Source organism: Cygnus atratus, chromosome 2 (assembly GCF_013377495.2).
Source record: "Cygnus atratus isolate AKBS03 ecotype Queensland, Australia chromosome 2, CAtr_DNAZoo_HiC_assembly, whole genome shotgun sequence".
Taxonomy (NCBI): Eukaryota; Metazoa; Chordata; class Aves; order Anseriformes; family Anatidae; genus Cygnus; species Cygnus atratus.
Genome location: NC_066363.1, coordinates 35,740,558 through 35,755,826, shown reverse-complemented (window position 1 = coordinate 35,755,826; position 15,269 = coordinate 35,740,558). Strand labels below are relative to the sequence as shown.

The 15,269-nt window shown below is 54.8% G+C and overlaps 2 protein-coding genes and 1 long non-coding RNA gene across 3 annotated transcripts; 2 read left to right on the top strand and 1 right to left on the bottom strand.

Annotated features, from left to right (window-relative positions):
• The first annotated feature begins 3,971 nt into the window (after positions 1-3,971).
• Positions 3,972-6,265, top strand: HOXA2 (homeobox A2). The gene is made up of 2 exons (XM_035556490.2): positions 3,972-4,369; positions 5,081-6,265. Exons 1-2 carry the CDS (start codon positions 3,988-3,990, stop codon positions 5,824-5,826), a joined length of 1,128 nt encoding a protein of 375 aa, XP_035412383.1. The 5' UTR covers positions 3,972-3,987; the 3' UTR covers positions 5,827-6,265.
• Positions 6,266-6,371: 106 nt separating this feature from the next.
• Positions 6,372-10,059, bottom strand: LOC118252812 (uncharacterized). The gene is made up of 3 exons (XR_004780259.2): positions 9,947-10,059; positions 6,873-7,342; positions 6,372-6,779 (listed from the first exon to the last, which is right to left on the bottom strand). It is a non-coding gene; the product is annotated as an uncharacterized LOC118252812 (long non-coding RNA).
• A 174-nt stretch (positions 10,060-10,233) lies between these two features.
• Positions 10,234-12,742, top strand: HOXA1 (homeobox A1). The gene is made up of 2 exons (XM_035556491.1): positions 10,234-10,962; positions 11,354-12,742. The coding sequence occupies exons 1-2, from the start codon at positions 10,350-10,352 to the stop codon at positions 11,707-11,709; spliced, it is 969 nt and encodes a 322-aa protein (XP_035412384.1). The 5' UTR covers positions 10,234-10,349; the 3' UTR covers positions 11,710-12,742.
• Positions 12,743-15,269: the final 2,527 nt, after the last annotated feature.

Here is a 15,269-nt window from a genome sequence, read left to right as displayed (position 1 = left end):
CCCTGCGGGGGGAAGGAAGGAGGGGAGCCGGGCTGCGGCCGAGCCCCGCCGGCTCTGGGCGGCGGGGGTGCCTGAGCCTCCCCAGGCAAACCCCAAACGCAGTTGGGGGGGGGGCCGCTGGCGGGCGCAGATGCCTCTGGATGCCTCTCTCCTCCCACCCGTCTTCCCCCCCCCTGCCGTTTTTCTCCTTTTCCTAAAGAGAGCAGCTTTTCTTTTCTCTTTTTTTTTTTAATTTTTTTTTTCCTTTTAAATTTTTGATTAGATGCTGGGGTCCTTCCCCTTCTCCCCAGCCTCCTCCCCTCCCTGCTGCAGCCTGAAGCAGTGGGGGAGGGGCGCCCCGCTCTCCCTGCCCCCCCCTCCACCCTTGCCCCCCCGCGGGGGTGTGCGTGTGTGTGTGCCTGTGTTAGGGGGTGTGTGTGGGGTGCACACCGGGCTGCGGGAGGGCCACCGGCCCCAAACGGGCACCCGCGGGGGTCTCCGGGCCGAATCGGTCCGAGGGGGATGGCAGGGACTGGAAACGTGGGTTTAAATCCCATCTTTCTTCCTTTTCAGGCCGAATGTCCGTAATTTTTAGATCGAAACTTGAAAGATAAATCAAAAGGGACCTTAATAGACTAGGTAAAATATACCTGTGCACGTTTATAAAGACATATTCCTACGCTGTGTAGATAACAACGCACGCTGTTTACCATCTGTATCTTCCAGAGCACAGAAAAAATGTCGCCATTTTGGTCTCATGCTGAAATATTATTAATCTTTGGGCTTTATCTTGTTCTCAGAGCCATCCTTGCCTGATGCTGAAACATTGCCATGCATCCACGAAGCTATATAGAGCTTTTCTGCATAAATAGATAAAGCATGCTCAGTCAAAGAAAGGGATTGTAAATATATTTATACCGTGCGGTTTATTACATAGGGAGATATGTAACCATGGAAGGAAGGCTTATTTAGTCTGATATTTTTTCATTGAAACCTGGTTATTACCCGATACAGACCAACGACTGATGATTATTTTGTAGGAGAAATTATTATTATTTTTTTTGCCACATTGCAAGACAAGGCTCCTTTCAAAAAGCGCACGTACATAAAATTCAACACCCCCCCTCCCCGCCCCAATAAGCTGCGTTAGATAAAACAAAAGGTAACGGTACAGCCGGTGAAGTCCTAGCGTGTGGCTACTTTAGCAGCACGAATTACATTTCTGAAAATGTTCAAGATAAGGAATTTGGCGTTTCTTCCCCCTCCCACTCCGAAGAAAGAAAAATACAGGCGATTTTGCCCCTTCTTTCCAAAAACCGTTCCCTACCCCGTCTTCAGAGGCTGTACGTTACCAGTAAGAATTTGTATTTTTGCATTTAAGATTCGCCCGATTAAAAGATCCCTCTGGAGGCAGAAGTAATTGATTTGCCCAAGAATTTCGCGTCCCCTCTCCAAAGGTTTTGTTCCAGGTGGTTTTTGTATTAGAATGACCACAAGAAACAAATGTGCAGAATAGAGACACCCACGCAGGTTTTTACTCACAAAGCCTGGTTAAAGTCCAAACCTCTCTCTTTATTATTTGCCATCCTGCTGTTAATCCCAATATTTTCCAGAAAAAAAAATAAAATAAAGAAAAGAAAAAGAAAAGCCCGACCCCAAGGTAGGCTCAGAGAAGCAAAATAAAACCGGGCTTTCCCACAAGCAGAGCAGTCCTCTGCCAGCATATTTTAAAAGCAGCTTTTTTCCTTGTTTACTCGCGTTTCTTGCTCTGCCTCTTTTCTCGGCCACATTTGATCTTGGAAAGAGCAAGAAGCTTTAAATGTGTTCTTAAGGGCCAGTAGCTGTCAAACCTTTTGGCGGCCAAGATTGATCGCGCGCAGACACCACCAGAGCTTTGTTTGGACTAAAAGCAAGAAAATTAAACCCCTCGCATTTTCCAACAGCATCGATATTTGTAAGGCATCCCTTTTGAGGGATTAAATGACAAGTCTCGTTCTATATTTTATTTAAACAAGCAACCACCAAAAAGCCCATTTAAAGCCTCCCAGCCCCTCCCCTCCCCCTCTCTCCAATGCCTTCGCAGATATGCTACATCTTGTGGGTGCATTAACTTAAAACCGATTTTTTAAATGCACTTCGTGCAGTTGGACGGAGACTGATCCGCTGAGTGCTTGGGGTCTTCTTTTCTTTTTACTTTTTTTTCCTTCTTCTGCTTCTTCTTTATTTTATTATTATTATTGTTTTTAAATACGAAGACGCTTGCCGACCCCTTTTTGGCAACTCCGAAAATAAAGAGAGACGGCAACGCATCGCGCAGGCGATGGTCCCCAGCTGCTCGAGGACACGGAGACCGGCTCGGATGTTCCTTCCCCCGGCCCGGCCGGCCCCCCCCGGCCCCCCGGGCCCCCGGCCCGGCCCGGCTCCGCGGGAAGGCGAGCTCCGGCCCGGCTCTGACCGTAGGACTCATCGGGCTGGCTCCCATGGCCATCATTGTCATCACTCGCCTCGGTCTGGTTGGAAAATAGTGCCCAAACCCTCCAAATTCGGGGCTCGACCTGGCAGAGGCAAATGGAAACGACGGCAGAGAGCTAAGCTTCGAAGGCGAGTGCCGTGCCTCAAGTTATCGCCCCCGCAGAATTTTCGCTCTGCCTGGCCCCGTGAAAACAAACCCGCTACCAGCCCATATATTTCCTGGTAATCGAAAATACTCACCAGACCCAGCCTACTACGGTTATTAAGCAAATTATGCCAGCAGACGGGAGTATCGTTTGCAAGCTAAGGCACAGGATTTTGGTCCTTTTTTTTTCTTTTTTTTTTTTAAAGAGGCAACAGCCAGACGCGTTCGCAGCCTCGCGATTTGGCTCGCCCAGAGAGGTATTCCTAGGCTATGTTTTATGGTCCAATCCCGGGAAACCAACTGGAGAGGGAAGTCACGAAGTGCAAGGGCTGCTGCCTATGTGACTCTTCCCCTAGAAGCAAGGTTGCTGAGGAAGATCCAGTTAAACAATGGCTCGGCACCGGCGGCCAATTGTTCTCCGTACTGTAAGCCCGATAGCCACCACCAAAAAAAAAAAAAAAAAAGAAGAAAAAAGAAAAAATGAAAAAGAAAAAAAAGACACAAACAAAAAAAATGAAGGAAAGAAAAGAAAAAGGAGCCAATGGAGGCTGAGTCGGGAGCGATAAAGTAATTTTGGAGGAAGTGCTATTCCCTAGGAAAAAATCAAGACTCTGCTACAGACTTCTGCCTGGGTGCAACTTCTTATGTGGGGGCCTGGCGGTGTCAAAACTTTGAAGATTAATGGATTACTTTGTTAATGACTCAAGGCGTCAGATTGAGGTGCTTAAATGATTTGTGAGGTGCAAAGCGTTTTCCTGACAGTCCCAAACAATGACAGAGGAGTGTGCGGGTGGAGGCGAGGGAGGCAGCAGGCTGCAGGACAAGCAGCCGCACACCCGCACACACACTCGCCCGCTCGCACACACACACACACACACACACACACGCTGGCACACACACACCATCACTCGCACACACACTCGCAGGCTCCCCTCCAAACACAGAGACGCACCCTCACCTCCCTCTCCACCCCCGATCATTTCGGATTGGGACGCCAAGGGGATAGATACTAGAGATATCATTTCCCTCTTTAAAAAAAGTGTAAATAAAGCCTTTCTGGCCCCCAATGAGGCGTTCCTTCCCGACTTTTTTGGATCAATCAAACAGACAGTGGCTTCTTTTGATTAAAGCCCAAATTGTCATTGGGCAGAGGCAATCATGTGACAGCCAATTCGGTCCAATTTCAACCTTGTCTCCATGAATTCAATAGTTTAATAGTAGCACGGTCCCCATACGGCTGTAATCAGTGAATTAGAAAAAAAACACCCCACCAGCGATCTTCTATGATATATTTTTTTTCTTCTCTCTCTCCTTTTTCCTGGGCCTTCCCCCCCCCGAGCCCCCTGAATCCGAGGGAACTTTTTCTCCGCGGGGGCTGCGAGTTGAAGGCCATGAATTTCGAATTCGAGCGAGAGATTGGTTTTATCAATAGTCAGCCATCGCTTGCTGAGTGCCTGACATCTTTTCCCCCTGTCGGTGATACATTTCAAAGTTCATCAATCAAGAACTCGACGCTTTCACACTCGACACTGATTCCTCCTCCTTTTGAGCAGACCATCCCCAGCCTGAACCCAAGCAGCCACCCTCGCCACAGCGGCGGCGGCCGCCCCAAGGCGAGCCCCCGCGGCCGCAGCGGCAGCCCGGGCCCCGCCGGCGCCCCGCCGCCCCCGGAGTACCCCTGGATGAAAGAGAAAAAGGCGTCCAAGCGATCCGCCCTGCCGCCCGCCTCGGCCTCTGCCTCAGCCGCTGGACCTGCCTGCCTCAGCCACAAAGGTCAGTCCCAAGACTTTGGCCGTCGGGCCGCTTTGGGGGGCTCCCCGCATCCCCCCGGGCCGGCCCGAAGGGGGACGGGGGGCTCGGGGCGGCCGGGGCCGTCGGGGCTGGGCTCAAACCCCAAACTTTTCCCCCAAGTTGCCCCGCCGCGGGATGATTTATTTGAGTTGGAGCTGACCTCTCTTGTCTCGCTGTCCTAGACTCGGGGTATTTGACAGTAATGAAGAGTGATAGATTGCTCCCGCTCAGCTCGGCGGCTGATGCATTAATTATAAATTGCGCTATGGCTAATATAAAGTTTGCTCTGGCCTGGGGAGGTTGGCGAGCTGCAGGCGACGAGCTGGAGGCGGCCGAGGGGCACGCAGCACCGGCCTCTCAGCAGGGCGACACAATGGGCTTGCTGCACCCGAGGGCGGCCATTTTGTTGCAGTTGCTGGTTTATGCTATGTGGACATATAGATAGAGCCGCTTCCAACGCGGGGAGAGAGGGAGAGAGCGCTCCCCCCCCTCCACACCTCCCCCCGGGATGCGATGGGCTCGGATGCTGAAATTCAATCCGTGCATTTATCCGTTTTGTGTGTGCGTGGTTGTTTTTTTTTTTTTTTTTTTTTCTTTTCGCTCTCCTGGTGCTGGTGCTTTTGGGGTGTGCGTGCGTGTGGTGGTGGTGGTGTTTTTCTTTTTCTTTTTCTTTTCCTTTTTTTTTTTTAACAGACCCCCTTGAAATCCCCGATAGTGGTAACGGTGGATCTAGGCGGCTGAGGACGGCTTACACCAACACCCAGCTTTTGGAGCTAGAGAAAGAATTTCATTTCAACAAGTATCTCTGTAGACCGAGGAGGGTTGAGATTGCAGCCTTGCTGGATTTGACTGAGAGACAAGTCAAAGTCTGGTTCCAGAACAGAAGGATGAAGCACAAGAGACAGACCCAGTGCAAAGAGAACCAAAACAGTGAGGGGAAATTTAAGAGTTTAGAGGACCCGGAGAAGGCGGCGGAGGACGAGGAGGAGGAGAAAGCCCTCTTCGAGCAAGCCCTCAGCAACGTCTCAGGCGCTCTTTTGGAAAGGGAAGGCTACGCTTTCCAGCAGAATGCACTGTCGCAGCAGCAGGCGCAGAATGCGCACAATGGCGAGTCCCAAAGTTTCCCCGTTTCGCCTTTAACGAGCAATGAGAAAAATCTGAAACATTTTCAACATCAGTCACCCACTGTTCAAAACTGCCTCTCAACAATGGCCCAGAACTGTGCAGCTGGCCTAAACAATGACAGTCCTGAGGCCCTAGATGTCCCTTCTTTACAGGACTTTAACGTTTTCTCCACAGATTCCTGCCTACAGCTTTCAGATGCAGTTTCCCCCAGTTTGCCAGGATCTCTGGACAGTCCCGTAGATATTTCTGCTGACAGTTTTGACTTTTTTACAGACACACTCACCACAATAGACTTGCAGCATCTGAATTACTGAGAAATTAAAGACGTCCTCTCCAAGGGTCCTGCCTTCTCCTCCTTATTCTCCCTCCTTATTTTTATTTTTATTTTTTCAGTGAATTAATTTTATTTCCCCATCCCACCCCTTTTCTCGGTCAGTATTTTCTGTTTATTACCTCCCTTTTGCTGTGCCATTTTACCGTTTCCTACGAAGTTTTAGTTGTGTTCAATTTTAACCTAGCCACATTCTAGGTCCTTCTATGAAAGCAATATATGAGGTCTGTAAGAAAGTGATCATATAGGAATTGTATCGTCACTTTCTTTTTATTTTTGTATTGCATTAGGATGCGTTGTCATAAGTATTTTTGGTAGAATAAATTCTTGTTTGCTACAAGGAGCTTTCTCTTTTTTTTCTTTCCCTTTCTCCCTCTCTCTTGCTCTCTCTCTCCTTCCAGGACTGATAACACTGCGGGTTTTTCTCCCACTCCCTTCCACTGTTAATTTACTAATAACCAAAATCCAACATTCTGACTGCGATCTCTCCCCTTTTGGCAATTTAGGACATTTAGTAGAGAGGAAAAAAAAACGTTCAAATTCTTTATTGTAAGGGTTTCTCACAAGGAAAAAAAAAAAAAAAGGAAACTAAAACCGTTCACAGCTTTGACGGAGATTTCTTCCTTTTAATGTATAAACGCAGCATTTTATCTCCGTGCCGATACGAAGCTTGGGAATTCTGAACTGTAACAAAAGCATAAGCGAGCACTTTCTCTGTTACAGACCAAACGTGAAGCAGATTCAGGAGGGTGTCTCCTGCAGAAACTAGCCTGTTACATACACGAAAACTTTTTTTTTTCTTTTTGGGGGGGCTCATATTTTTCTAGAATGCAGTGGTTAGCCAGCAAGCTGATTCAGGAATCTTAAGATATATGAGAGCTCACAGAGGGTACGCTTGGTGAGTCCTCACGTGCTGAGCGGTCCAAGAAATCAACCCTAAAAGGGGAGGAAAAAGAAGAAGTTAGACCCTGCAAAATCAAAAGGCAGAAAAGCGAGGAAAAAAAAAAAGCGTTTAGGGCGGAATCCCACCCTCCGCTCGGTCCTTTTGAGGGAAGATAATTCCGCTTTAAACCCTTCTTTGCGGGGCGAAGGGGTGCTCCCGAAAAAGGACGGGTGTGACTTCCAAGCTGAGATTTCCTCGGGGATCCCCACCCTTGGGCAGCAACGCCGGGCTTGGAGAAAATCTCCGGCAAAGTGCGTGCGGCCCCGGTCAGCGGTGGTGGGGGCCTCGGGAGGGGACCGAGCCCAGTCCGGGGGCGGCGGGCGAGCAACAGATGCGAGCGGGGCTCTTCCACGAAGGGCCGAGGGCGTGGGGACATTCCGGAGAGCGTGGGGACATCGCAGAGAGAGTGGCTGGAGCGGGGACCGGGGAAGGCACCGTCCATGCGAGGAGTGCTGCTGCCTTCCCAGCTCGGCAACACGCTGTGGAGCTGGGATGCGTGGGTTATAGCTGGAAGGGCTGAACGCAATTCTTCCGAAAGTCATAAATCAAACTCTTTCTATGAATGAGAATGTCATCAAAGAGATCAATTGCAGGAACACATGCACAAATAAAAATCCTCTTACGTATTTGCCGGGGCTGGGGATCCCCGTCTAAAACCGTTAAGTGAGAAGGCGTTTAGTCATAATTCATTTTTATTGCTCTTTTAAAACAACAGTTGGCTGAGCTGCGGCCGCGGCGAAATCTCGGCCCTGCTTCTTGTCCTTCTCTCCGCTCCAGCCCTGCCCTGCAGAAGGCGAGCCGCAGCTTAACTCCCGTGGCACGGGGCTGCATCGGCCGGGTCAGGGCCGTTTTTGTGCCCAGATGCCTGGATGCTGAAAATACTCAAAAGAAAAAAAAATAGGACAAAAAAAAAAAGTATGGGGGAGAAAAAATGTACGCTACAAGGCTCAAACCTTTAGCTCGCTAGATTTAAATAAATGGGGGGATACGGAGATCAGGACTCGCCTCAGAGTCTCCCATGAGCCCTGCGGCCACAGCGGGGGCACTGGGGGCGGAGGCGAACTCCCACGAAAAAGCCTAAATCGCCGGAATCGCCCCGTTGGCCCCAGTCTCGGACAGGAAACGCCAGTTCCCGGCCCGGCCCGGAGAGGAGCAGCGGAGGGCAGAGCGGGGCCGGGGGCCGGGGGCGGCACCTCCCCTCGCCGAGGATGGGGGATTGCCTCCTCGGCTCTTATCCTGCTGCCCCCACGCACAGTACCGGCAGCAAAAACCGAAGGCATCGCGAGAGAGACAGTGCAACAAAAGAGATGGGGGCTCTTCCCAAGAATGGCACGGAAAAGGGAGAGAAAAAAAAAAAAAAGGATTTCAAATTTCAGGATGCTGGAGCCTGTAAGAGAGGTGCTGTAATTTGTCGGATTTTACGGGCAAAAAGAATCTATTTGTAGTAAAATATACATTTTTCTTGGCCGGCTGTTGTAAAAAAAAAAAAAAAAAAAGCTGAAAAGATGCCAGCTCTTTTATTGGTAAACAGTCCCAGAGGCCTGCCTTTTTTCCTCTGCCTTATGCAGTATTTATCACAACAGGTTTACAGGAATGAAATAAATGTGTTTATGTCCCTTACCATAGCCTAAAATGATGCAGTATAATGCCATAAACGCCTCTGGAGTGTTGTTTCTGTTGTCCTCCCCCCGCCCCCCCGGAGTTTAAGAAAAGGAACCTTTCCAGAGGGCCCTTAACCATTCGTGCCTGTGCAGTAAATCAGAACAAATAGAAATAGTAGTAGCATCCGGATAGACGCGTGGCGGAGGGAGCAGCCCTTCGGTGTCTGCTGGCCATAGGGAGGCCTTGGAGATGGCACGGGATAAAGGCTGACCTAACAGCTGTAGGAGAGCTTGCACCTAGGAGAGGATGTTGTGGTTCAGAAGGGAGGGAGGAGCTTGCGGGTGAGTGTGTGTGTGTGTGTGTGTTGGTGAGCAGGGAGAAGTGGCAGGGTTAGAAGAAGCCCTTTGGATTTCCAAACAAGCAGCAGCCGACCACGAGAGCACAGCGACGGAGGAGCCGGCTGGGAATGCACCTGCAGGAGCACGGGAGGCGGCTCCTCCTGGGGCCGGCGGCTGGGAAAACGACTTCCCATCCGTCCGGCCCCGAGGTTATTGTTAGGATTGTTGGTGCCATCCCCTCTCCCTGCAGACGGACGGGTGCCCTGGGACGGACGGATGCCCGGTCTTCACCTCCCCTTTCCTTTTCCGCATACGTAACCCGAATATGGGGTCGCAACCCACATCCCGCCGCCCTCCCTCTTTTTCGGACTTTTTTTTTCTTTTATTTTTTTTTTCGGGGGGGGTAGGGAGGGGCAAGCTGCAGTCGATGCTCAGCGCGGTTCCCAAGGGTCCTGGGGCCGCCTCTGCCACCGGCCATCTGCCACCTCCCGCCGCTGCCGGCCCGGGTGCTGGCGGAGCGCGGGGACAAAGGGGCCGGGGCGGCGGGCCCTGCACCTCCCGCAGCTCCCCTGCCCCGGCCCCGGGCCGCCTCCCCGGGCCGCCGGGCTGCGACCTGCGGCACCCCGGGCAGCTTTCCCCCCGCCCGGCCCGGGGCGGGCTGCAGCGGCGCCGCGGGGCCCCAGCAGATGGGCTGCGGAGCCCGGCGGGTCCCCGCCCCGTCCCCGTCCCCCCCTTGTCCCCGGCTCCCCCTCCCCTGCCCCAGTCCCGGGCTGACGCGGGGGAGCCCGGCGGAGGTGCGGGGGGAGCGAGGATGCGGGCCGGGGGGAGGCCGGTGTGTCCGGGAGAGCACAATGGCCGTCAGTCCCAAAAGCGCCTCATTTCCATGCTAATGCCCGCGGCCGCCTGGTGATGCGGCTGGACAAGCCCCTTTAACTCTTGGCGTCGCGTCGCGCTGGGCTCTGCGGCGGGGCAGGAGCAGCCAGGTCCTTCGGCCCCATCTCCATCCTCCGGACGACCCCCGTCCCCGTTTCTATCCCCGTTCCTGTAAGCAGTTCCCATTCCCGGTCCCATCCCCATCCGCGTCCCCGGGGCTGATGCTCTCCGCGCTGTCCCCACCACCTCCCCCCGCACCCCCCGGGGGGCCCAAACCGGGGGGCGAGGGGCGTCGGAGATGCCCGGCACCGGCCTGACAGCTCCGGGGCCGCCGCAGAGGCACTCACCCTGGAGGGGCCGGGCTCCGCGGGCCGGGCTCCGCCGCCAGGCTCTCTCCAGCCTTCCCCTCTCAGCGGGCGGGCGTCCCCCGGCGGGCAGCAGCCCGGCCCCCCCGCCCCCCGGGGGGCCGCCGCCGCCCTGCCCCGCGGTGCCGCGCCGCGCCGTGCCGTGCCGCGCCGTCGGAGCGCTCGGCGTTTAAATGCCCCCGACGCGGCGATCTATCAGCGGCAGGAGCCGGGAAAGTCCCGCAGGCGCCGCAGCCATTGGCTGCCGCCCCCCACGTGCCTCCCCGCTCGCGGTACCTTCGTGTCATTTTCCTCCCGGCCCCATGGAGGATGTGGGAAAGTTGGCGCGGCCCCGCTGGCCGCTGAAGACCCGGTGGCGGCGTGACAGCAGCGGGACGCGGCGAGGATGAGCTCCTTCCTCGAGTACCCCGTCCTCGGCGGCGAGGCGGGGGCTTGCGCCGCCCGCGCCTACCACCCCGAGCACGGGATTACAACTTTCCAGCCCTGCGCCGTCAGCGCCGGCAGCTGCAGCGGGGAGGACCGCTTCCTCGTGGGCCGCGGCGTGCCCATCAGCCCCCACCGCCACCACCACCCCCCGGGCCAGCCCGCCGCCTACCAGCACCACGGCGGCCTGGGGGTGTCCTACGCGCACCCCGGCTGCGCCCCGACGTACGGCTCGCAGGGCTTCGGCGCCGCCTACGGCCCCTACCCGCTGGGGCAGGACGCGGAGCTGGCCGCCGGCTTCCCCCCCTGCGCCCCCGCCGTCTACTCGGGCAGCCTCTCGTCCTCCGCCGCCGCGCAGCACCCGCACCAGGGCTACGCGGGGGCGCCCGCCCAGTTCGTGCCCCCCGCCTACGGGCAGGAGCAGCAGAGCCTGCCCCTGGGCACCTATAACCATGCCCTGTCCCCCCTCCACGCCGGCCACCAGCAGGAAAACTCCCGCTCCCCCTCCGCCGAGACCTCGCCGCCGGCGCAGACCTTCGACTGGATGAAAGTTAAAAGAAACCCACCCAAAACAGGTCAGTGGCCCGGCGTGGAGGGGGGGGGAGGGGGGAGGCCGGGGCAGCTCCCTGCCGTCGGGGCGCCGGGGGCGGCTCGCAGGTGCCCCGCGCCCCCGGGAGCGCCCGGAGCCGTCTGCCCGCAGCGCTGGGAGCCAGCGCCGGCCCCTGCCGCCCCCCCGCTCCCCTCCCTTGGTCGTACGTCTTGTAATTCATAACCCACTTATCAAGTTTCCTCTGACACCAGAGGCTGACTCCAGTTTAGCACCTCGCACTCCATCACTCACCCTGCCGGGGCTTCCCTCTTATCCTGCGAAGTCCCCGCTCCCTATCGCTTAGCCGGTGTGGACATATTGATTACGTCGCCTATAAATCATTTGCGCTCACTTAACGCCGCGTGTCCCCTTTGCAGGCAAGGCCGGCGAGTACGGCTTCGTGGGGCAGCCCAACACCGTCCGGACCAACTTCACCACCAAGCAGCTCACCGAGCTGGAGAAGGAGTTTCACTTCAACAAGTACCTGACCAGGGCCAGGAGGGTGGAAATCGCCGCCTCCCTCCAGCTCAACGAGACGCAGGTGAAGATCTGGTTCCAGAACCGGCGGATGAAGCAGAAGAAGAGGGAGAAAGAGGGGCTGCTGCCTATCTCCCCCGCCACCCCCACGGGCTGCGAGGAGAAGGCGGAGGAGTCCTCGGACAAGTCCTGCTCGTCGCCCTGCAGCGCCTCGCCAGCCTCATCCTCCTCGGACACGCTGCCTGCCTCCAACTGACACCGCCGTGCCCCCGACGGGGCGGCTCGCCCCGATCTCCCACGGGTGCCCAGATCTCCCACGGGTGCCCCCATCTCCCATGGGTGCCCCGATCTTCCACGGGTGCCCCAATCTCCCACGGGTTCCCCCATCTCCCACGGGTGCCCGCGGCTCCCACAGGTGCCCCCCCGCCACCGGGCCCCGGGGTGCCGGCTCGCACCTCGCCTCCCAGAGGTCCTTTTCCGGTCCCCCCCCCGTCCCTTTTCGCTGGAGGAGCCCCTTACACGCTCAAGGACGGGTCTCTGACCTTCCCCGAGCGACAGGCAGGTTACCTAGGGTACACGACCTCACGAAGAGCTGCACTATTGCGAGTGTTTACACGACTTACAGGACTTTCATCCCTTAATTTAATGTATTCTTTGTTCGTGTCTATGAGTTGGTTGCTTGTAAATACTTTGTCCGAGAGATTTATCTTTTTACAGATTTTTCTAGAAATGACGTTTAGATGATCAGGTTGAGCAGGGTGAGTGCATTCGCAGAACCGGATCCACTTTTATATCGGCCAAAAGCCGACGACCGCATCAAGCAAACGCGTGAAGCTCGAGCAGATACCTCAAAGAGTAGCGCTGTTCCTCTCCGTGTGACAAGCAAGGCTTCAATTGCACTAGGTTTTGTAACCCTTACCCGGTGTGCTTGCCCCCCCGCCCTAAAGGTGTGCCGGGTTATACCCGCCCGAAGGGTACACCCGTCCGAGAGACCTCACCTCTTCCCGTTTTCGGATTATTTAGACTCGATGTCTTTTCAACCTTCTCGTGAATGTGACGAATGGCCAAATGAATGTATCATTTCTGTGGTTGGTGTCTGGACCGTTGCATGACGCCCCGTGCTTTGATGTACCCCGGGTACACTGAGGTCTATCAGTTGTCGCGTGTCAGCGACACCTCCTGATTTTCTGTACAATCATCGGAGCTCTGGGATTACCCGCTGCTGGAACCCAGGGCAGGATTTACGGGTCCTTATAATGTCTGTAATAAATATATTCCGCTTTCAGGTATACCTCGTGTGTCTGCCTCTGTGTGACATCACCGAGGAGCCCCAGCTTGGGCCCAGCACTTCGGTTTCCCCAGTTTTCCTCTGCTGGGGCCTTTTGTAGGGTTGGAGGGGGAGGAAGAGTCTCCCAGCGTTCCTCCTCCCGGGCTGCCCGGGCTGACTCGTAACACAAACCTTCTTCCTTTTCTATGCTCAAATAATATTATTTTTAGAGGATATAAGGCCCTTCTCTCCCTCCACTGTAACTGGGAGGAATTTATGACCCCGATCTATTTCTGAAGCACAAACACGAGAGCTTCCTGGGTCAAGTGCTAACCTTTTCACCTCGAGATGGATGTTGACACTTACATAAACAGAGCACGCTTCAAAAGCAGAAACTGTCTTCAGCCAGTCTTTCCTCACATCGCAGGCCCCTCGCCAAGGGCTGCACATTTCATTAGCCCGGGCACTGAGCTGGGCCAGCTTCTCCCTCCTTCCCCCCCCCGGCTGCCATCCTGATGGACTGCCAAGGTGGGGAGATGGCTCCCAGGTGCTTGGCAGCCTGCTTCTGGCAACTCCCAGCCCATTTCCCAACCACCAACTTTTTATTTCGGGGAAAAAAAAATAAATAAAAAGCAAGTTCTCACAGGTAAATAGCTTGAGGTTTCCAAGAGGTGTCAGATGAACGCGGGGTCGGGGAGGGGGGAGCGTGAGTGTGGGGAAAGCGGGTGCCGGGAGGGAGCAGAGACCTGCTGAGCTGCACGGGGGGGTCTCAAGTCACCGCTGCCTCTTGGGTTTCGGCGCAAACACGGGTGACATCTCCTTCACTTGGCACATCTGCAGGGGAGCGCTCCCGGCTTCTCCCGGGGCCGGGGTCGGTGCCCGTGCAGGCTGTGCCGTGCGGGACCCGCAGAGAGGCAAGGACGATTTTCTTCACTTCGGTGTCAAAAGAGACAAGCCCCGATTTGCAATGCGCGGCGGCCATATCAAGAGACGAGCTAGCTGCGAGGGAGCGGGGCTGTCTCCAAAGGCTCCCGCCACTGCCTCTATTTCTTTCATTTCCCCGCCTGCCATACACTTTACCTTTTGTTTATTAGTGTAAAGCCACAAAGCAAAACAGATGGCCTTTTTCCAGAGACTTGGATGTGTTAAAGTGGCATTTGCATGCCAATGAGGGCATTTCAATATCGAAATCTGGATCTAAACATTGCTGGAATCCGGATCTACAACTCGGCTCCCCCGATGTTGACTTAATGTGCTAGAAAGAGCGGCCATAAATTACAGCCTAAATGCGGGAGACGAGACACTTGTCAGTGCGTCGATCTGCGCTGAGCTGCGGCAAAGAATCTCCTCTCCTTCCAAGCCGAAACCTCATTTTATCTTTTTTTTCCTCCTTTTTTTTTTCCTCTCTCTCTTTTTTTTTTTTTTTATTTTTCCGCAGCCCCGATCTATTTCAAGCGCCGACACCCCCAAATCTCCCGATCCCATCTCCTTTTGTTGTTTTACGTTTATGATTTCGATACGATCAACCTCTCAGGGCAGGCGGTGTGGGCAAGAGAAGCGAGAACCTCCTGCCTGCCCCGCGTGCGGGGGTTTCTAACAGAGAAATTGCACTGGCAAGCGGAGCGTGCTTTGGTCTGACGGAGTCACTCAGCTGGCCTTCAGGTTGTGGGGATCCTTTTGTTTTTACACTATTTTTTTTTTCTAATGTTCTCTCTAGAGTCTCAGGGGAAAAAATGGAAAAAAAAATCAAACAAACAAACAACAAAAAAAAACCCACCAAACCACCCACCAAACAACCAAGCCGCGTTCAAATGTCAAACGGAGTTTAGCATCTTCCTATCACACTTAAGGCCAATTCTGCTGTTCACCTTTAAAGTTTACTTTTGGAGGCTATTGAGATGCTTTGGTGTTTTCCTCTGGGGCAATCAGATTGAAACCGATCAATATTTACTCAGTCTGAAAGGGCCGTTGAAAAGGCAGCTAACAACAAACTGCTTAGCTGCTCTCCCTTCTTTAATCTCAGGTTCACCGAAAGTTCAAGCAGAAATGAATTCAGTGATGGGTCACTTTAAAATAAGTCCCAGTGCTTAATCTCGCAGCCTCGGCAAAGGCAACAATTACAGAGCCATCCCTCTCTCCCCGTCCCTCTCGCCGTCTCCCCGGCAGCCGCAACTTTCCTCCCCTTTTAGTCCAGCGCTGTTTTCTCGCTCTCACCCGCTCTTTTGCGGAGGCAGAGGCCGCTCCCGCACCGGTCGGGGCTGTCCCGCACCTTCCCACGCGGGGACCGGGCTGCGGGGCGCGCCTCGTCCCGCACCGTGCGTTTCCCAGAGGGGTGACAGTGGGGGGTCCTGGGGCAAGGGGAGGGATGCTCGGGGCTTTATCCCCGCAGAGATAAGGGTCAGCTGGGGCGGCCGGAGGAGCCGGGGGGCTGCCTGCCCCCCTCCAGTCCTCTCTGGGCAAAGAGGAGAGAGAAACCCGGGCGCAGCGCTGCTAATTGCAGGGACTCTTCGGAGGCCAAAGTTCACGCAATCGCTGCATAAATGCATGCT

Excerpts from the sequence above, each read along its gene's own strand:
- HOXA2 (XM_035556490.2), top strand. The coding sequence starts at position 3,988 with ATGAATTTCGAATTCGAGCGAGAGATTGGTTTTATCAATAGTCAGCCA. Across the intron at positions 4,370-5,080 it reads TGCCTGCCTCAGCCACAAAG|ACCCCCTTGAAATCCCCGAT; the intron begins GTCAGTCCCAAG and ends TTTTTTTAACAG.
- HOXA1 (XM_035556491.1), top strand. The coding sequence starts at position 10,350 with ATGAGCTCCTTCCTCGAGTACCCCGTCCTCGGCGGCGAGGCGGGGGCT. Across the intron at positions 10,963-11,353 it reads AAGAAACCCACCCAAAACAG|GCAAGGCCGGCGAGTACGGC; the intron begins GTCAGTGGCCCG and ends TCCCCTTTGCAG.